The sequence below is a fragment of the Fulvia fulva genome, chromosome 11, assembly GCF_020509005.1.
Source record: "Fulvia fulva chromosome 11, complete sequence".
NCBI classification, from domain to species: Eukaryota; Fungi; Ascomycota; class Dothideomycetes; order Mycosphaerellales; family Mycosphaerellaceae; genus Fulvia; species Fulvia fulva.
In genome coordinates, this window is record NC_063022.1 from 1,291,200 (window position 1) to 1,313,002 (window position 21,803).

The window sequence follows — 21,803 nt, forward strand, 5'->3', positions numbered from 1 at the left end:
GACAGCATGAGACCGATCACAAGTGTGCTGGACAGCCTTGCCAATGCTGCGCTAGAAGTTTGTCTAGTGATGCGCGGCCGCGCATGACACCATTGTAATGCAGTGGATATGGTCTCGCCAAGTTCGTGGCCAGAGTGTGGCCACTGCCAGCGATGCCTGCGGACACCCCAATGGCCGCTCAGCAATGCCCCACAGACACCGGTATCAAGCCCTTGGGCCAAATTGGCTCGTGCCAGGTTGCGGCTACAGTGGGCTCATGACTTTTAGCCCTGTTGGCCATGCCTCGTAACACCCTGTCCATGGATTTCTCCACTTGTGTCACGGCAGATTAACAGCCCGGCTATCGTAGGATCTATGCCTTCGGCCAAGCTTCGAGGTGTTGTTCTGGACAGATCATTGAAGCATTAGTGTAAACAGGGCTCTGGCTACCAGGACGATGGCAAGATGGCTACTACCTCGTGCTCCGCCATCCAGGCACAATTTTTGTGGCTCCAAGCACCTCGATGAGTGCGGGTTGCGATGGCGCTAGCCTTTGGCAATATGGAGAACAGCTCGTTGGTAGTAAAGGATCATAGGGCACCCCACGATGGACGGACGAAGGACAGCCTACTGGGTCGCATCCGTGAAGAAGCGCCTCCCGACCATTGCAACACTCAATCTTTTGGCAGGCACGATTTCAAGGTCGAAAGGTCGCTGTGCCAGCGACTACAAGTATCGTCAGCTCTTCATGAGTACGATCTGAAGACCGTGCTCTTTGCCGCCTTCCGAGCAGCTTTATATCGAACAACAGGTGCTTCGGACCTCACTGTTGGCATATTAAGCAATGTGACAAGCGCTCCTGGCAATATTGGCCATGATGATGTTCACGACACACAATTGCATTCCATATCGACAAAGATTGAGGACAACACGCGCTTTGTGGACCTATTACAGCAGGCTAAGGGAAGACTGGATCAGGCACGAGATCTAGATCTGGGCATTTCTGCGGAAGCAACGTTATCCCAGTCCACTCTGCGCCATGCAGATTCAAGGATTATCTTTGCCTTGCGAGAACGTCCTATTGAGCCTGACTCACATATAACCAAGTTATATCCTTCGAGCGACATAATCGGAAGCGACATCATATGGCATTTCTGGCTCGACGAAGAGGGAGGATCCGGCAATGTATATTTTGCAAACAGAGCCATCGACCGGGACTCGATCATCAGCCTGGTGTCAGTGTTCCTTGGAGTGCTAGAAAGCGGGTCGGACGACCCGACAACCTCATGTGCTCAGCTACTACTTCTCTCCAATTTCAGTAGCATCGTCCCAGACCCTAGCCGTGCCGTTCCAAAGCAACATACTTCAGTCTGCGATGCTTTCCGGGAACAAGTTACTCGCCATCCCAACACGATCGCCGTCAAAGACTCGTCGCAGACGCTCACTTACTCTGAGCTGGACACACTTTCGCAGAAAATATCAAATTGGCTCGCCCGGAGACGGTGTGCTGCAGAAACCATGATAGGTGTACTAGCTGGTCGATCGGTTGTCGCAGTCACCACGTACATCGGCATCCTTGGTGCAAATCATGCGTATGTTCCACTAGACATCAGATCTCCTGTCGAAAGGCTGAACCACATGCTTTCGTCGATGGGAAACCAGCCTTTGGTGCTCTACGGCCCCGGACTTGAGTCGTTAGCCGCTCGAATGGCGGATGCTGAATACGTCTCGATCGCCCAGATCCTGGACGACAATGTTCCCGTGACGCCTGTGGAACACATGCTGCCTTTGCCAGCCACACTCGCAGCAGTTATCTTCACATCAGGATCGACCGGACGTCCGAAGGGAGTCATGATCGAACATCGTGCCATTGTTCGCGTTGCAAAGCAAGAAAGCTACCAAATCACACCTCACTCGGCCGAAGAAACGTCCGTGGTAGCACATTTACTCAATCCAGCTTTCGATGCCGCCATGATGGAGATTTACACAGCATTACTCAACGGCCATACTCTATACTGTGTAGACGAGTCCATTCTTCTCGACAGCCACTCGCTTAGCGAGGCATTCGTACGGCAGAGCGTGAAGATGGCTGTCTTCACACCAGCTCTGTTAGACCATTGTCTTCGCGAAGCTCCTGTATTGTTCAAACAATTGAAAATATTGGTCGTTGGTGGCGACCGGTTCAAGGCCTCCCATGCACGACAACTGAAACGACTTGTTCAAGGAGAAGTCTTCAATGGATATGGACCCACCGAAAACACGGTCGTCAGTACATTGTACCGCATTCCTGCTGACGACGAGCACATTTCGGATGATGTGCCCATCGGGCAGGCAGTTACCGGCTCATTTGCGATCGTGGCCGATACAAAGCAGCGAATGGTTCCGGTTCCTCCAGGAGTCATTGGGGAGCTTATTGTCGGTGGTGACGGCCTAGCGAGGGGATATCTCGATACTCAACTCAATGTTGACCGCTTCGTCCAAATCAGCATCAACGGTACTGCTGTACGAGCGTACCGAACGGGAGACCTGGCTCGTCTTCGCCCGAGCGACATGCAGCTGCAGTTCATGGGAAGAATAGATCATCAAGTCAAGATCCGAGGTCACCGTGTTGAGGTGGATGAAATCGACAGGGTACTCATGTCACACTCTGCAATCGACAGCGCCACAACAATTCTCTATATTCCCGACAATGCCGAAGAATTGGATCTTGTCAGCTTCGTCACAAAATCTCCTGGAAGCAGATATGCCGACCTCGGCTTGGATCTTGCGATTTCGAACCTTGGAAGAGACTTTGTTGGCTGGACCTCGATGTACGATGGAACCTTGATTCCTCGGCATGAGATGGAAGAATGGCTCGAAGACACGATTCGTACTATCCAGGAGAGCTGTCCTGGCGGAGCACTGGGCAAGGTGCTTGAGGTCGGAACTGGCAGTGGTATGATGCTGTTCAACCTTACACCCATGTCGACACAGTATGTGGGCCTCGAACCGTCGCTGGACGCCGTCAATTTCGTCAACTCAGCCATCGAGTCGATCGCGGACATCAAGGGCAAAGCTCGTGTTCACCAAGGCACTGCTTCTGGCATTGGACGCTGGATGGACGATTGTCAGCCAGACCTCGTCGTCATTAACTCGGTATCCATGTACTTCCCGTCAGCAGCATACATATACAAGATCATCGAGGACTGCATCGGACAGCTTCGACCATACCAAAAGACAAGGCTCTTCTTCGGCGATGTCCGGTCTTATGCGCTCTACCATGAATTCCTTACTCACAAAGCTTGTCACAACGCTGTTGCGGAAATGACCATTGGAGATCTTTGCGCCATCGTGGACGAGCAGATGAGCCGAGAAAAAGAGATGCTGATTGATCCCGGCTTGTTCACAGCTTTGCCAGTCAAGTTTAGCGGAAGCATCGAGCACGTAGAGATTTTGCCAAAACGGATGCATGCAACAAACGAACTAAGCTGCTTCAGATATGCAGCAGTAGTCCACATGTGTGGCGCCGCGGCGTCTCCTTCACAAGTACATGAGCTTGCTCCCGATGAATGGATGGATGTCAGCGTTGAGCGTCTTGATCGCGCTGCCATCGAAAAGCAGCTTATGGTCAAGTCTCGGTCAAGTTCATCCTCTGACATCGTATTGGCACTCTCGAGCATTCCCTACTCGAAGATTGCCGCGGACAAAGCGATCGTAGATGCTATCCGTGTCCCTGGAGCTCTAGGCCAGCAAGTAGAAGACCTGACAAAACGCTTTCACGAGCATACCGATGCTCCTCTGTCATGGGATGCAGCGGGGCTACACCAGCTGGCAAAAGCAGCAGGCTTAGAGGTCCAAGTTAGCTGGGCCCGGCAGTATTCACAACGCGGTGGCATGGACGCCGTGTTCTTCCAACCTCGAGGTGAGATGCACTGTCGCAGGGCGCTCAAGTTTCCTGTCGATCATGATAACCGCGATCCGCGCACATTGTGCAATCAACCTATCCAAGTTGATGGGCGCATTGCTCTGCAACAAGAATTGGAGGTGTGGGCTCGCGACAAGCTTCCTCCGTACATGATGCCCAGAGCAGTTTTGGTTATCGATCAGATGCCTCTGACCAACAACGGCAAAGTAGATCACAAGAAGCTTGCCAAGATGGCTGCTTCGGAGTTCGCTGCGGCCATTAAGCGCGATAGCGCACGTAACCCGCCAACAAGAAGCGTCGACAGTTCCATAGAGACAAAATTGAAGGAACTTTGGGCAATGGTTCTCGACGTACCGGTTGCTAGCATCGCTGCCGACGACCATTTCGTTCGGAAAGGCGGCGATTCGATCAAGGTATGCTCTAAATACTACTCTCTTGCTTACACCATCCCTGATCTCCTCACGTAGGCAATGCGCTTGGCAGCGGCGGCCAGACGGCATGGTTTGACCCTCAAGATCCCTGGCATCTTGACCTCGCCGCGACTTCGCGACATGGCCAGAACGGTGCATGAAGAGGCAGTTGAGCAGCAGTTTTCAGTACAACCTGCTACGCATATCGATGTTGCTCCCTTTGAAATGCTGCAGTACACTTCCGAAGCTGAGGCGCGAAGCTCGGCAATGACTCAATGCGACATCTCAGCCCATAGCATCGAAGACATATTCCCTTGCACGCCGTTACAAGCAGGTCTAGTGGCACTGAACCTTGCGAACCCTAGCGACTACATCGGTCGCCACGTGAAGCAGCTGCTTCCCACTACCGGCATAGAGCGGTTCCAAGTGGCGTTTGGGGATGTGGTTCGAGCCCATCCTATTCTGCGATCACGCATCATCTATCTGCCTGGTGACAATTTCGTACAAGTTGTGACTAAAAGCCAAATCAGCTGGAGCTTGGGAACTTCGGTCGAGGAATACACCAAGAAGGACCGACAAAACCATATGGGATTGGGACAGCCACTTGTACGGGCGGCGGTGATCACGGAAGGAACGCAGCGCTACTTTATCCTGACGGCGCATCATTCCCTCTTCGACGGCTGGTCCATGCGAATCCTTTTTGACGCCCTTGATCGAGCTTATCATTCTTTGCCGATCTCGCCTCCACCGCCATTCCAGAATTTCATCAAGGCCCTCGTACAACATAACCAGTCCGAAGCTGGCAAGCAAGCGTGGAGAGCCAATCTGATGGACAACGAAGCAGAGCAGTTCCCACGCCTTCCCAACCCAGGCTATCGTCCGAAGTCGGACTCGCTTCATCATTGTCGGTTCCAGGATATGAGCTGGGGCGAGATGGATGTCACAGCAGCTGTTGCTGTACGCGCTGCTCTCGCGATCTTGATTAGTCAGAGAGAAAATGTCCAGGATGTAGTGTTTGGGACGGCCTTGGCTGGAAGAGACAGTATCCCAGTGGCCGGTATCGAGGAAATGACTGGCCCCACGCTGACCACCCTACTAACGAGGGTCACGTTCGCATGTTCGCAGGAAACAGTCGGAGACTTTCTTGTTCGCTTACAAAATGATTGGGCTGCTCTGTCCAGGTATGAACATATGGGCCTCGCGGCTATTCGGGATTTGAGCGAGGACGCCCATCGAGCGACAGAGTTTCAGACTTTACTGGTTGTACAACCCAGTAAAGAGTCTTTGAAACACGGTGAGAACGGACATTCTCTTTTCAAGCACGAAGCGTCCGTCCGGGCTGCCGATAATGATCTGGGTGCAATAAGCACATATGCCATGGTTATGGAATGCCAGCTGTCAAAGAATGGTGTAGACATCCGAGTGACCTTCGATTCGGCCGTGGTCCCAGAAGCACAGATGCGACAAATGCTGTCACAATACGAGACCATCCTGCGCAAGCTCTGCCTACCTGAAGCGCGTGAGCAGCGTTTGTCAGAGATCGAGTGGCTCGGCGAGATTGACATGAGCGCTATCTGGAAATGCAATGCGAAAATGCCTGAGGCCATCGAATCTGCCACGCATGACCTACTATCATCAACAATCCGTCAACGCCCCAGTGCTCAGGCCATTGCAGCCTGGGACGGCGACCTGACGTATGAGGAGCTCGATGGTCTTTCGACGCGGCTAGCAGATCATTTGCTGGACCACGGTGTTGTCGATGCCGTGGCCGTTGCGATCTACATCGAGAAAAGCAAGTGGACTGCAGTTGCCATGTTGGCTGTTATGAAGGCTGGAGGCACGTCATGTCTGCTTGATCCATCGTTGCCAGTGGCCAGACTCCAGTCTATGGTCGATCAACTGGGTCCCAGGATCATTCTGGCCTCGCCACGACAGCGGGTCTCGGCACAGGCTCTATTCAAAGAGCTAATTGTTGTTGTCGATGCTGCTAACGCCACACAATGGTCTTCCGCTACATCTGGGAGAGCCCTGCCCAGCGTTGATCCAGCGACGCCGCTGTATGTTGTCTTCACCAGCGGCAGTACAGGTAAGAAGTTAATGGATGACCTCCTCAAATATGAAAAGCCCCGGGTAGACACTAACACACGATAGGTGCACCGAAAGGAGTCGTCATTTCTCACGGCAGTTTTAGCAGCGCCATTGTTCATCAACATCCACGCCGGAGCGTTGGCGAAGACTCGAGAGTGTATGACTTCAGCTCGCTTGCCTTCGATGGCTCGTGGTTCAATCTGCTACATACTCTATATGCCGGTGGCTGCGTCTGCATACCTTCCGACACAGATCGACAAAACGACTTGAGTGGCAGTATACTCAGGCTCGGAGCAACATTCGCTTTCCTGACCCCGACTGTGGCTAGTACACTTGATATCGCGGCACTGCGGGCGCTTGAATCGCTGGAGATCGGGGGCGAAGCAGCTGATGAGGACGAAATGCAGAGGATTCAAGTCCACACCAGCGTGAGATTCATTTACGGTCCTTCTGAATGTAAGTGTAAATCGCCGCACAACGGCTGCCCCATTGCAGCAAACTGACGCGACTGCTGTAGGCACACCAATCACAACAATGACCAAGCCTGGAGCTCATGCTCTTAGCATCGGTCGACCAGCCGGAGTACTGGCATGGCTAGTGGATCCGCAGCATACAGAACGGCTCGTCGGAGTTGGCTGCATTGCCGAATTATGGCTTGAGGGGCCTTTAGTTGGAACTGGCTACTATAAAGACCCCAACCGTACCGCTGCCTCTTTCGTCGAGAACCCGCCTTGGCTGCTTCGCGATCGACCCGGTCGACCCGGTCGGAAAGGACGAGCATATCGTACTGGCGATCTGGTCAGATATCAACCTGACGGCAGTTTGACCTTCGTGGGACGCAACAACATGCAGCAAGTCAAAGTCCGTGGCCAAAGAGTGGAGCTACTCGATGTTCAGCACAATGTGCAAGATGTGCTGAAGAAGAGCCTGCCGGAGGTGTCGGTCATAGCAGATGTATGTGGGCCCAAGAAAGATACATTGGTGGCGTTTGTCCACGTACAAAACAAGTCATGGGCCGCTTTGTCGTTCAATGAACAGACGTCTCTGCTTCGAGAGAAGGCCGGGAATGCTAAAAATGAACTTGCTGGCATGGTTCCAAAGTATATGATCCCGGCGTTGTTCGTACCTCTAGAGAGCTTTCCGCTAAGTCCAACTGGCAAACTCGATAGACGCAGACTTCAGGCGATGCCTAATGAACTGACGCAGGAACAACGCAATGCCTGCTCCTTGCTGCCAAGTCACGATGCGTTAGCAGCTGATCAATCCAGATCATGCACGGAGGAGGAAGTACGATCACCATGCACGGAGGAGAAACTACGATCCCTCTGGGCTATGGCCCTGAACATTGATGCTGAGAGCATCACCACAGAAGACAACTTTTTCCACCGCGGTGGTGACTCTCTATTGGCCATGAAACTGGTCAATGCGGCGCGACGAGCAGGTGTATCGCTCAGTGTAGCAGACGTCTGGACCTGGCCACAACTCAGTAGTCTTGCTGCGCATGTGGGGATATGCTCCTCGACGAACACTTCGCCAGGACGGATGGTCGAACCTGCGACCGCTGCTACCGTTGATCACGACGCGCATTTCTCCATGACACTGCCTTCCGAGACGCTTCCTTCCAACAAGCCCCCATCCTCCGAGACACTACCAGTGACTTGGTCCCAATATCAATTCCTCAATGGTACAGTCAATGGCTACTCTGCCCATGTGTACCACTTACTGGTCGACATCCCGGCGGGTTGCGACAAGGAGCAGGTCAAGAACGCATGTTCAAGACTGCTTCATGACTTCGACGTCCTTCGCGTCAGATTTGTATGCAGTCCCTATCGTGTGCATCAAGTCTTCGATGACTACCAAGAGAACCAATTGCCTTGGCAAGAGTTGCAAGCCAACGATCTCGACACGTTGGATACTATCAATCGCTTCTGCGAAGCGGACAGAGCCACACTCGGGGCGCGACCTCATCCACAGACAGCCACAACTCGTTTTGTGTTGATGCACCGGCAGCAAAGGCCACACAAGCTTGTGATGAGGCTCTGTCATGCCCAGTACGATGGAGTTAGCATTCCGCGAATGCTCTCCACCCTGACGAGACTTCTGCACAGCGGCACTGCTCCTGCTCCACCTCGATCATTCGCAGACTACCTTCGATATGTTCTGGCACAGAGCCCAGAGAGTTACCCGTACTGGCGCAAATTGCTACAGGGCACCAAGGCACCAACTGTAATCCCATCAACCAAACATAGAGCCTCCGTTGGTGTGCATTTGATCAGGGTGAGCCACACCATTCCTCAGCCAACGATTGTCGCAAGCTCTGCCCAGACGCCCGCAGTCCGCTTTCTGGCATCTTGCGCCGCAATGCTCGCTCAGACGACTGCAACACGAGATGTGGTATTCGGTTGCATCATTTCCGGCCGCAGCAGCGTTCCGGAAGATCTTCAAGACGTCTGCGGTCCCTGTCTCAACGAGATCCCGGTCCGCGTCACATTTTCTGACTGCTCGTTAGCTGCAATAACACCGCAGAGTGCTTTCGAAGTCCTGCGCCAGCAGATGCTCGAAAGCTCTGCGCATGATGCTGTAGGCTTTGACGAGATCGCTGCACATTGCACGTGTTGGGGCGAGGAGGTTGACGACTTTGGACTCACAGCGCACTATCAGAACTCGGCCAATCTGGACTTGGGTGTCAATGTTGCGAAGGAAATTTCTTGTGTGCAACACGAGGACGATCTGCCGGTGCCAAAGGCCAACTATATCGAGGTCGAGGCGGTTCCTCTGCCAGACAAGACCGTCCGTATGAGTATCATGGGCAAGTCGTCTCATTATGATGAGCGATTTCTCGCGAGGTTACTGCATATGGTCTGCGGGAATTATCGCATGTGAGGAGTTGCAACAGTGTTCAGTCATCACAATCATGTTCGCAGATGACAGTCCCAAAAAAATACCCCATTGATCTTCACAAGCTTGGACAGCTCAAACTCAACACTTTCGGCGCGACTCTCACACCATTTCCTTCGACCTTAAATCTTTCTAGTTCGGCTTCGGCATAGACACCGCTACAATTGCTGGTCTCGGCCAGCCAGGAACGCTCAATGTTGTGGCTTACGATGTCATCGGTGTCCAGCTTCCCGTTCAGACTTACTCTTACGTCCCAGACAAGACCATCAATGGCGACCTCGTAGATGCACAGGCACCACCCGCCTTGACATGCAGAATGTGACTTTTGCTGTGGCGACCAGTGAACCAACTCCGGAAAGGACTTACATTGCTCTTGAGGATGTCAACCACGTCAACCACGTCAACCACGTCTAGACGATCTACTCTGGCGAGGGTTCGACACTGCTTTATTGCAATCAAGCGCGCGAAACACGGAGAAGAATGGTGGAAGACTGTTTTAAGGAAGCTCTTCGAGGATTGTAGTAGTCGGTCCTTGCCATGATAGAGAATGTAATGCTTGACCTGCTTCCTTCCCTTGCCAGCTCAGCCCAGTGGTTCATCCTTCCATGATTTTCCCTGGACCGGCTCTCATATTCAGCCTCTCCGCCTCGTGTTCGCTGGTCTTCGTCTGTCGACCGCAGCACAATCAGCCAACTATGAAGTCCGGCTTCTCCATCACCTTGTCAATTTGATCCTGGTTGAAGAACTTCTTCCAATTGAAGTTGAACTCAGGCCGCTCGTAATCGTAAGCCAGCATACTCGCCTCATCCCACTCCCACTCCAACTCGTATCTGACATCCTCCTCCTTCCTCCGCGCTGCCCTCTCCAGGCTCTTCGCCATCTCGAACACCTCGCGCAATGTGCTGGACTTGATGTTAATCGATGCCTGGCCCCAGTGGATGCGTCTGAGGTGCTCATTCGTACTGTCGATCGTGACTTCAGTCGGAAGAGCGCGTGCTTGGAGGAACATGTCCATGTAGGAACATTTGCTGTTTGCGAGGATGTTCGACAGAGTGTCCTCGCCTACATGGATGATTCGTACCTCGGCGTGGAGTCTATCGTAATTTGTGATGCTGTGTGTGATGTGAGAGCTCCAGGCATAGAACTCTGACAGCTCAGGAAAGAGCCAGCTGCTTGTGTCGAGTGCAAGCTCGTTGACCTCGTCTCGGTTCTTGGGCAGCTCGTTGTCCAGCTCGGCTGATTGTGGTTGAGTGGCGAAAAAGAGGCGGCGCTGGAGGGATGGAGTCTCGGTGATGATTGTCCGGATAGTCTTGTTGATGCGTTGCGATAGGAGAAGGTCTTTTGGTGGTAGTGCGAGTAGTATGAGCTTGCACAGCTCTGGCACGGCGATGACACGGTCGCATGCAGAAGGTGACATCTTGGTGCACAGTGTGGTGTTGTGATAGTCTCCGATGTGGTGCAGATTAGTTTGTGGTGTCGCGGAGTGAGTCTAGTCTGGACAATTTTGAGCGAGTGGCAAGCACGGGCCCACTTGCGCCAAGCCGTGCATGTGGAATAGACTCGGCTTACTCACATCACAAGCGTCAGTCGTAGATCGATGCGGTCATGGATCACAGAGACAACCCATGCGTCACATTAGAGTATGGTCACTGATTTAGACCAACTACAATATAGCATAGTGGGAACAATAGGTCGCTAGCCTATTCAATGCGAACTGATCTTTGTTCCGCGTCTCCTTTTCCCTGAATTACACATCTTGACTCTTGGTCTCTCCGGGCTTATAGTGCGTACAATCAAATACATCAATGTCCACCTCATCGACCATGCTTTCTAGCTGCTCCTTGGTGAAATGGTCTGTCATCTCGTACTCGTCCTTCGGCGGCGGATAACCCCATATCCTCATGTCGTCCTCGTCGAGATACCACTTGTTCTCGTAGTCTCTGTCTCTCTCTAGAGCCTCTGCCGCCTTCTCCAAGCTCATGCAGATGCCCTAGAGCTGCTGCAGAGTCGCATCTCTCACGGTGACAATCGCATGACCCCACTGTGCATCAAGACCCAGTCTTCTGGCGTTAGGGGTGTTGTGAAGATGGTGAGTTTGACTGTGACAGGGTTCTGTTGAAGATGTATGGCGAGATATGATGCTGCGCCATGGCTTGTGAGATCTCTCGGAGGACGGATTGTCGCGATGGAGAGAAGGTCGACTTCCGCACATGGGCTGCAGCTGTTGTAGGGGTCTTGGAGGTGAAACTTAATTCCGGAGCGTTCACCTAAGCAGCCATAGACCTCTAAGCCATAGTGAAGGCCACAGTCGTGAAGCAGGTCAGGGCTGTAGTTGTCCGGATGTGCGATGTTGCCGCGATCTGGATAGCCATGGGGAAACTGGCGGAAGAGGCGGCGAGGTAGTACTGGCGAGTTGGCGATGCATGCGATGAATGCTGGGTGGACTCGCTGCGCCAGCAGAAGATCTCGAGGCGGGAAGTGTACTGTAGCAGGATCTGTTCGAGGAGTTCTGGGATCGAAACCACCTGTGTGGATGCCATGATGGATGAGTCGGCCATTGGGTTGCGTGGTCGTAGAATGAGGTTTGTACTGGAAAGAGAATGTAACTTCAAGGGCGGGCACAGCCACTTTTATAGCACAGAGGACGGACCACGCATGTGACGAGGCGCAAAGCCGAAGCCACGTATCGCGGATGCATCAGTTAATAAGGCATCAAGACGAGCTTGTCCGCACTAATTCACCATTGTTCCCTCCATTTGAACTACGTGTAGCCCTGCCTCCCGGAGTCGCGGCGTGGGCGCACCATCACAACATACATAGTGTATGGAGCGCATGTGATTTGTAACAAGATACCGTATAGTCTAGAGATCATGTGGAACAGGATGAATCCGTGAGACTAGGAACTTATATCCAAACAGGCTGTTTGCTACCTGAAGTACGTCTTTCATGCGCCACCCTACATTGTCGTTGATGCCAAGCACCGGTGTTGAGATTTCTTTGACGAGGGAGCGATGCATCGCCCTGGAATGCCCTACACAGTTGCTGTCGGCGTACTCCACAGCACAGTTCCAACATCGTATAGCTCCGGAGATCCTCCGCACCCGTAGACACCACCCTCGCAGTCACAGACCGCCTCCATCAAAGATCCACCAACATTCCGTCTCATGTCCGCATACTGATCGTCGGCTCGCTCGGAATCATCCCAAGCTGCTTCTCACTGAAACTGATTCGCCACTCGAAGACGTCCTCCAAAGTTACCTCGTCAACTCCACCCTTCCTGTTACGCTGCGCAGCTCTCGCTCTCTTCCCCTCCGCGATTTGCTCAAGACGATCTGCAGCACTCCTCAAGCTCACCACGATCTCGAGCAGCTCCCTTGACGTGCTGCGCCGAACAGTCACCACCGCAAGACTCCACTGAGCTCTCTCATCCGGGCTGCCTCGCGTCCCCCTTTGACAGTGCGCACCTCGGTGTCGCAAGGGTCGCTTTGGAGGTACAGGTCGAGGTATGAAGCGGTCTCGGTCTCAATTGTGCGCGTGAGCTCGCTAGACAGGATTGGAGGATAGATGAGGAAAGCTGAGGTGAGGGAGTTGTGCAGATCTAGTGTGAAGTTAAGTTGCGAAGCTCCTTTGATCTTCATCCGGTTGCGCGGAGTGTAGTAGATGTATGCCTTGCTGACTTGTACCACGAGGGGGTTGAGGTCTGCTGCGTTCTTGCGGTAGTCATGTGCCACCTTAGCCAGAGGCTGTAGGAAGAGGTACTGTACCGCTTGAGTGCTGGAGAGCTGGTGACGGATGATCGGAAGGCCTGACAGGTGCGTTGTGTGATGAGGAGCGCTTTCGGCGGCAGCCCGAACAGAATGTGTTCCAGCAATTCGGGTATTGCAAAGACTCGGGCGCATGCTGTGTCTTCCGTGTCGGCCATCGTGTGTCGAGATTCTCGCTGTCGACGTCGATCCTCGTGTCTTTGGTCGCGGGAAGCCAGGCCGAAGTGAGCTTGAAGCTAAGCGTCTCTGAGACTGCACTAGCTGATAAGCGGTGCATGTGATGAGCACGGGGAGCTGGGCACAAACCGTTCACTTTCGGTCGACTCTGAGCAAAGTGCACTACCTGGGTGCACAAAATACTCGACGGCCGACCTCGAGTTCGTTGCCACTATAGTCTTGCAGGAAAGCCCCGCAAGGCTGCTACATGAAGCAATATCAAGGCGCCTCGGAGCCTTGTAGAGTACGATATACTCGTACTTATTACAGAAATTTTGCGACGCAATTGGGCGTTACAACTTGCACGTAATAACACAGTCGAGTGTGGTCCGACTGTCCAGTCCCGGTCAATAGACCTGAGCCCTACGAACGCACCGATTCGGCATATGCTGAAATGCCAAAGCGGCCTGAATGTCCAACGTATATGATCATTATAACTTCACATCTCTATACCGCTCAAATATATCCAATCCCACCAATCAAACAAAACCTTTGACCCCATCTAATAAATATGCGCATTCCTCTTATTCGTACTGACCCTCTGCAAATTATTCGTCAGATACCCATTCGCCACACCCGCCGCACTAGTCCCCACACCCGCAAAACTCATCGCAGCAGCGGTATTCCCCTTCTTCGCCTGCTGATCCGCGTTCGTTCCCTCGTTGCTCTTGTCGTTCTTCTTGGTCTTGCTCGTTTTACTCTTCTTGCTGCTACTCCGGACGCGGAAGAAATAATACAACATGACAGCCGCGAAAATATTGAAGAAAACGTACGCCCACATGATGCCGAAGTTGCGCCATCTGTCGCCCCACTGAATTCCCGAGCCGGCGAGGAAGGTGTCAGCGACGCTGATGGAGCAGTATCCGCATTGTTCTGTAGCGTCCGGGTTGAGGAGGTAGCCGGGTGCTTGTTGGAGGTAAGGCTCGAAGTAGGCTTGACACGTAAGGCCTCCGGGCGGGTCGATCACACTCAATTCTTGTTGGGAGCAGGTGACTTGGCGGCCGTGAAGCATTGTCGCGGCCATCCCGGCGACCCAATAAGTCATGGGCGAGACGCGGTACATGAAGATCCAGAAGCCTGGGAGGCCGGTGGGGCTTTGCATGACGCCGTTGAAGATGAGGGTCATGGCGAAGAGGAGGGTGACGATCGCGCCGGCGGTTTGCGCATCGGGCATGGCGGCGATGCACATGTGTGCGAAGGTGGAGGCGTAGATCAGGAAGACGACGCAGAAGAGGAGGACGAGGCCTTGTCGTTCGGAGCTCTGGACGCCGACGACGGGGTAGTAGAAGGTCGCGTATATGAGGAGGCCGGCGATGATCTGGTAGGGAATTTCGACGACGATGTTGGCCAGGAGGAAAGCTTTCCAGCTGTAAGCTTTTGAGGGTCGTTCGCGGACTTCGTAGAGGGATCGTTGTGTTACGAAGAGGGGCATGATTTGTTGCACCAGGGTGGCGAAGATGGTGGTGACCATGAAGAGGGCATAGACGATGTTTTGCATTCCTTGCAGGGTGGCGTCGGCGGAGTAGAAGGAGAAGCCGATGAAGAGGCCGGAGGCGCCCGAGAGGAGCATTTTGGCCATGATGTAGGAGGGCATGCGCCAGTATTGCTGGAAGACACGGCGGGTGACCTCTAAGACCTGTGACCAGAAAGGCATGGCGAATTCAGAGTGGGCTGAAGGATCGTCATCGCCGTTGGCAGAGGCGCCCTTCTTCTCGCTGTGGAATTGCTCGATTTGCTGCTGGACCTCGCCATACTGTTCGCTGTCGTTCCAGGTCTGGACCCAGTCATGGTCCTGACCACCAACGATCTCGAGCATGTATTCAGCGGGGTTCTCGTCGTCGTCGCACTTGCGGGCGCCGTTGCTCTCGAAGTAGCCGAGAAGAGTGCGGGACTGTTCACCGATGTTGCCGAAGTAGACGGTCTGGCCACCTTTGCGGAGGAACAAGAGTCTGTCGAATTGCTGGAACAGGATAGCGCTAGGCTGGTGGATGGTGCAGAGTACAGCCTGTCCACTATCGGCCAGCTTGCGGAGGAAGGCACAGATAGCCCAGGAACTCTGCGAGTCCAGTCCACTAGTCGGTTCGTCCAGGAAGAGGAGAAGCTTCGGCTTCGCGGCGAGTTCCACGCCGATTGTGAGGAGCTTGCGTTGTTCCACGTTCAAGCCTTCTCCGGGGACGCCGACGACTGCCTCTGCGAAATCTTCCATGTTGAGCATCTTGATGACGTCTTCGACGTAGTCATACTTCTCCTTGGTGCTTACGGTCTTGGGCTGGCGGAGTATTGCGGAGAAGCGGAGAGATTCGCGGACGGTGGAGGTTTCGAGGTGGAGATCTTGTTGTTGGACGTAACCGGTTTTGCGTTGGAAGCTGTCGTCGAGAGGAGCTCCGTTGACGAACATGGATCCGGTCACGACACCCATTGTGGTTCGTTGAGCGAGGACCTGTATGTTGTGTCAGCAATCATTTGCTTTGGAACAGTGTGACTGGACTTACATCAAGAAGCGTTGTCTTTCCAGCCCCAGAAGTCCCCATTAGCGCCGTCAAAGTCCCCGGCTTCACATATCCCGAAACATTATCCAGCAGCCGTCTCGGTTCGCCCTTGATCTCAACATCATACGACACATCGCGCCACGTGAAAATATCCGTCTGCGGTGAAATGACATCAACACCACCCTCCTCATTCTGCTGTGCTTCGACCTCAGCAACCTTCTCCGGCGCACCAGCCTCCTCATCGTTCGCATTGCCCTTGGCCATGTCCTGCATATACGCCGGAACGTGTCCCCGTCGGAAGACCAAGACCTCGGCACTTGAGGAAGTGTTGGAGTTGACTTCGACGGCGAGGAAGTAGATGCCCAGGAAGCCGATTAGGAAGGCAAGCAGGATGCCGAAGTTGCGCCAGACGTGGCTGTAGTAGTAGCCGTACGACTCTGCGATGTAGCGGTCGCCGTTGACAGTCAATTCGCCAGCTACTGCGCCGACGACGTTGCAGATGAAGCTTGTTCCTCCAGTACCGGCGAGAGCATTGGCGACGTTGTCGGGGTATGCCGGGATGAACGCAGAACACGTGAACTCTCTCCCGTGGAACTCGTTCGCGATCAGAATCTCGAAGGCGTAGAAGATGGGGTTTATCCAGCGAATCCAGCCGAACCAGTCGCCCATGTAGCGCACGGGTACCACGAAGCCAGTGTAAATGACGATGGCGAGAACCAACACACCGGAAAGAGCCATGGCCTGGGAGATCGTTTTGGTCACAGCTGCCATTGTGCGGAAGACGGCTGCCATGACGAATGTCGCAGTATAGTTGATCAGGAAGAAGATGAAGAACTGCGACGGTTCTCTTCTTAGACCGGCAAGGAAGTAGAGGGTCAGGTTGAAGGCGACCGCCATGGTGAACTTGATCGGGATATCCAACACGATTCCAGCCATCGCCTCGGTGGAAGGATGATAGAACGCGTAAGATTTATGTTTCTCCACGATCGGGCGCTGGTCGTACAAGCTGTTGATCTCAGTGATGGCGGCAAGGGCGTTGAGCAGAATGGCGAAGAACAGGACAGCTCCTTTTGCGGTGAAAGCAACGGAAGCATCAGGCGAGTTGAAAAACACAGAACCGATAATGAGAGCCATAATGACGTTCGTCAGAATAGGCGTCATCGTCGAAGCCTTGTCGTTCCAGATACGTTGCCACGATCGTTTCATGTTCAACTTGATTTGCATCCACACGCTAACGACGTACGAAGACTTGGGACGGACGTGGTCTGACTGCTGCTGTCCCTTGTACTGTCGGAAAGCTTCGAGTTCCGTTCCTTTGTCGCCGACAGGGTATTCCTGCTCGTAGTCCTGAATCTCGCGCTGCAGTTCTTGGTACTCTGGGCTGCTGCGCCAGAATTTCTCGAAGTCGTCTGGGGTTCTTGGGACGCGGTTCTCGTAGCCTTCGGCTGCCTGTCGTTCGGAGGGGCTCGTTACACTGGTTAAGAAGTCGCCGGTGGTCTGGCGGGGTGGACAGTACCAGCCTTGACGTTCAAAGTACGCCTTCGCTGCATCCGCCTTTCCGTAGAAGATTTCTCGCCCTTCGTAGAGCACGATTGCCTTGTCGAACAGGTCGTAGATGGCTTGACTAGCCTGGTAGATGGCGACGGCATGCGATGAGCCCAGCAGGTTTGATGTGAGGCGCAGGGAGTTGACAAAGTTCAATGCGGTAGCAGAGTCCAATCCTCTTGTCGAGTTGTCCCAAGCTCCAAGCAAGGAGCCTGCGAGAGCCATCTCTGCAATCGAAACACGCTTCCGCTCACCACCGGACACGCCGCGAACGAAGTCGTTGCCTACTTTCGTGTTGTAAGTGTGGCTCAGGCCGTAGACGGCCATGATGACCTGGGTGACATGGTCGACGAACTTTTGTCGCGATACACTCATTGGTCGGTTCTGTGGTGTTCGAAGGGCTGCGGCGTGCTCGAGCGTCTCTCCTACTGTGAGATGAGGAAAGTGCTTGTCGACTTCTTGGTTGTAAATGATCTCGCCGCGGAACTCCTCCAGCATTCGTTCTTGCGAAATGCCGTTGTAGTGCACTGTTGATCCTTGGTTGAGGTCGAGCCCGTGCATTTCACCGGTGATGGTCCTGAGAAAGGTGCTGCATCCCGAACCTGGTCTTCCAAGAACAATCAGGAGCTCACCACTTTTCACGAGGCCATCGAAGTTCCGGAGGATTCGTCGTGGTTGCGATTTGCTGAAGTTGAACAGCCCGCGCATCCGCAAAGGCGCTGCGAGCCAGTCACCGACGGTGCGCTGGACGTTCAGTGCCGAGCCAGATCCACTGACATTGACATGTCTGAAAACAATGCCAGCTCGCTTGTGGGTCATTCCTTCATCATCGAACAGCTTGATGGCCATCCGAATCCACTTGTAGAGATGGAATTGCGGACTCTTTGGATCGAGAACATCGTCACCTGGTTTCAGGCCATGGAGAGTGTCTTTTCGCTCGAGTGCTCCCGGGTGTTCGGCAGGAGAAACGCTTTTCCGGGCGTGCGAGTAGTAGGGTTGTGATTGTGTGGCCAGTCTCATCAATGTGGCTCTCGCATCGGCGGAGATGGGGTTCGATGAATCCTCGCTGTCAGAGCCACTGTCTGGATCCTTCTTCCCAACAGAATCGATTGGATCTTCGGCGGCCTCTCGGCGTGCTTCCGTCATGTACTTGGAGTGATTGAGGGGTGTCGGAGAGTCATGGCTGTGGGCAGCATCGTTGCTGGACATTCTGTCTGCAGATGCCTCGTGCAGAGGAAGCTATTCCTTGTCCTGGTGTTGTGTCGGGGCGTCGTCGAATAACGTGGTTGCATCATAATGCGGGACAGGATGGCTTATATCTTTCGCGTCGGCCATGGGAGTGAGGAATGGGTAATGGGTCACGGAAAAGACGCGTCGCGAAGGATCGTCATTCACGACGAAGCAGAGAGCACACAAGGGCGAGCGAGAGTGGTGCAGCTTCCGTTTCCGAGCAGAGAAGCACTGCCTCAGGCCTCCGGGTCGTGTCTGAACGAGAGGTCAGCAGGTGGTGTCCGAGCTGACTTGGACAAGCTGACGCGGCGCTGGGCACGCCGATGATGTTAAGTTCGGGGGATGGTCAGCCGGAGGAGGGAGGGAGGCGACGGGGCGGTGATGCAGAGGACTTTCCCTCGGTCATCGTCACTTGGAACCAACCTATTCTCTTGGCGGCTCTCGTGCGTTGAGCTGCCAACGACTGCGAGTGCTCATCATCTCCCCATTTCCATCCGTGCCATTGGGGCAGATAAATCAACCGTTTCACACTCTAATATGCATTCCGTGCGTGGGGCGTGCACTGCGTGGTGATGCTTGCACGGCTTGTTGTTCATCTCTACTGGTCACTGGGTGACAGCTGCGAGCTCGTGCAACGGCTGGTCGGTGGTTTGTCTGGACCTCCATCGCAGTGCAAGACAACATTGAAGTCGCAGTCTCAGTCTCAGTCCCAGACCCAGACCCAGACCCAGACCCAGATACAAGTACCTGTACGTAGTACGTACCTCCTACGCCCACATCCGTGGCGCATGTGTTGGGGCATTCGCATTCGGATGACGGATCGCTTTCACTGCCGCCCATTTCCGATCTTGCGTCTCCAACAACACATGAAGATATGCACAACTTCTGCTCAACGACTCTATATCTCCACCACCGCCCGTGTGCACACCACCGACTATCTCAATACGGCAGGGCGGCACCACGGCCGCGCGCTGGCCTCCACTGTTTCCTGCTGCTAGTGCCTCGTTGAGCAAGAGCTCTCCAGGCAACAATCATGTTGACTGCGGCGCAATGCTACGAGCACCTTCGGCACCAGAAGGATAGTAGACGCACGGCGCGTCATGCATCGCATTCAAGAAGAGCTACACTACCAAGCAAACAAAGCAATAACTTGGGCCTCTGAGAAATGCTACGAGCACCGTCGACTCGGGGAGAGTACCCGAAGCCAGGCGCCTCGTGCATCGCATCTCGGAAATGCTACTACGAAGCAAAACACCAACATCGACCTGCGTCAAGTTCTGCGGGCACCTTCCACCCAGGAAGCACACTCGAAGCAAGGCGCGTCATGCATCGCTTCTTCACCCTGATCTCTGGAAGTAAGCACCAATATGCCCCGCGACCCGGCGAACCCCCACCGCTCGTCCCATTGTACATCTGCGGCATCGTCGGCCTTGTCCGAAGCACCCGCCCCTTGAGGAATTTCGACGCCCATGGGATCCAGGGAAGCCTCTGGTATGCTTAGACCTCCCGAAGCCTCCGCATCGTTTGCAGCGCTGTTTTGGCTGGCCTTGAATGCAGCGACATTGTCGATCATGGCAAAGGCGTCGTTCAACCCGAATTCATCAGACAGTGGCTCTGCAGGCTGAGTCTCAAGCGCCGTGTCAATCATGGCTTGATCAAGTCCGGTTTGGCCATGGGGCTGATCTGCCTCGTTGTGCTGCACTGGATTCACGACAGATGTTGCCCGCTGTGGCTGAGGCGGCATATTGAATCCATGGCTCGACGCAAGCGCGGCCTCATCTATGGCTTGATGGCGTTGAGCTTGACCATTAGATGGGATTACCTGGTCGTGCCACGCTGGGTAGGCCACAGGTAGTGGATGCTGTGGCTGAGGCGCCATGTTATATCCATCGACCGCAGTACCGGAGTCCCTGCGTAGGTCGGGAAACACACCAGTCTGAGCTCCAGGATCATTCGGGGATGGCGCGGCGGATGGGGAACGAGGTGCGAATGGGTTCGTCGGTGGGAACACCGTATTCTGCTGCTGTCTCGCCCGAGGCTGTTGCATCAGCTGCGCTGATAGCTGCTGCATAGCCTGAAGCTGCTGCATCGCGTGCTGTCGCGTTGCAGGCTGCCACATCGCCCGAGGCTGCCCCGTCGCCTGAGGTTGTTGCATCGTCTGTCGTATTGCCTGAGGCTGTTGCATCGGCTGTCGCATTGCTTGAGACTGTCGCGTCGGCTGAGGCTGCCGCATTCCCCAAGACTGCTGCATCCTCCGAAGCTCCTGATTTCGACGCATCTGCTCGTCCCGATCCACATCCGCCGGCTTCTCTTCCTTCATGAACTCGCGCGTCCCCAGCTCTATCTCCAACAACCCCTCAATAACCTCGCGAGAGTCCGCCCAGTGCGCAATGCAGACCTCATGCTCGTTGTAATCAACGAAAAGGCACAGCATGTTGCCTCCAACTGTGTAGACGTCGGTGAGATACGTATCGCACATCACGCCGTCGGTATTCTCTACCGGGTGCACCACGCGCTGCGGAGGCTCCTGTGGTGCGAGGCGGTACTGGTAGATTCCAGCGCCTTCCTCCGTGTCGTCGAGGTGCTCGCGTTGCCAGCGCGCTGGGTATTTTCTCATGATGTAGAGACCGATGTCACCTTCGGGAGAGGTGTTGTCGTGGAGGCGTGTAGTGCAGCGGGTGAATTCGACTGGCGTTTCCTGCTGCTGTACCGCTGGAGGTAATGAGGGTGGTGCCGGAATCCCGTTGACGGCGTTGTCAGCGTTGGAAGTATGGCAGGGCCGCACCATACTAGTGAACAGATCTCGCGCCGCCTTATCGCGAGCGCTTTCTCTGTTCGAGGTCTCCGAGTTTTGCATCTGATCCATGTCGGAGTGAGCCTGATTGTAGGAGTTTGCTGCCATATCGCCAGACATCTTGCACTCCAAGGAAATGTCGTGTATGCTTGAGCTGTATGTTATGGAAAGAAATCTCTGGAGCGATATGTGAGAGGATGTGATGTGAGAGAATAGAAGCCAACAGCGGGATACTTGTAGGGACAGCCAGGCGCTGTGGACTTTAAACTTTTTGAGGACGGATTTTGTTTCAGTATCCTCACGACCAATACGGCGACGTGAAACTCCAATATAATGGCTTACGACTCGACCGCTGAGGCGGACAGCGTATGAGTACTGCTGTACACATCGGTATCAGTGGGTATCCTTCCGCTTCGGCTAGGGAGGACGACATGGCGAGGACGAGGTAAGACGATCTCAAGGCATCCGGCTGGCGTACTAGTCCTC

At 54.1% G+C, this 21,803-nt stretch overlaps 5 protein-coding genes across 5 annotated transcripts; 1 reads left to right on the top strand and 4 right to left on the bottom strand.

Moving 5' to 3' along the window:
• Positions 1-519: 519 nt before the first annotated feature.
• CLAFUR5_12895 (Nonribosomal peptide synthetase TES) lies at positions 520-9,264 on the top strand (the record flags this gene model as incomplete). Its single annotated transcript, XM_047912043.1, has 4 exons — positions 520-4,296; positions 4,351-6,379; positions 6,445-6,837; positions 6,899-9,264. 4 exons carry the CDS (start codon positions 520-522, stop codon positions 9,262-9,264), a joined length of 8,565 nt encoding a protein of 2,854 aa, XP_047768004.1.
• A 700-nt stretch (positions 9,265-9,964) lies between these two features.
• On the bottom strand, positions 9,965-10,696 carry CLAFUR5_20344 (uncharacterized protein; the record flags this gene model as incomplete). Its single annotated transcript, XM_059463180.1, has 1 exon — positions 9,965-10,696. One exon carries the CDS (start codon positions 10,694-10,696, stop codon positions 9,965-9,967), a length of 732 nt encoding a protein of 243 aa, XP_059319152.1.
• A 330-nt stretch (positions 10,697-11,026) lies between these two features.
• On the bottom strand, positions 11,027-13,201 carry CLAFUR5_20345 (uncharacterized protein; the record flags this gene model as incomplete). The annotated part of the gene is made up of 4 exons (XM_059463181.1): positions 11,027-11,269; positions 11,335-11,868; positions 12,744-12,982; positions 13,039-13,201. The coding sequence occupies 4 exons, from the start codon at positions 13,199-13,201 to the stop codon at positions 11,027-11,029; spliced, it is 1,179 nt and encodes a 392-aa protein (XP_059319153.1).
• Positions 13,202-13,761: 560 nt separating this feature from the next.
• CLAFUR5_12896 (ABC multidrug transporter atrA) lies at positions 13,762-18,502 on the bottom strand (the record flags this gene model as incomplete). The annotated part of the gene is made up of 2 exons (XM_047912044.1): positions 13,762-15,699; positions 15,752-18,502. 2 exons carry the CDS (start codon positions 18,500-18,502, stop codon positions 13,762-13,764), a joined length of 4,689 nt encoding a protein of 1,562 aa, XP_047768001.1.
• A 1,291-nt stretch (positions 18,503-19,793) lies between these two features.
• On the bottom strand, positions 19,794-21,437 carry CLAFUR5_12897 (uncharacterized protein; the record flags this gene model as incomplete). Its single annotated transcript, XM_047912045.1, has 1 exon — positions 19,794-21,437. One exon carries the CDS (start codon positions 21,435-21,437, stop codon positions 19,794-19,796), a length of 1,644 nt encoding a protein of 547 aa, XP_047768002.1.
• Positions 21,438-21,803: the final 366 nt, after the last annotated feature.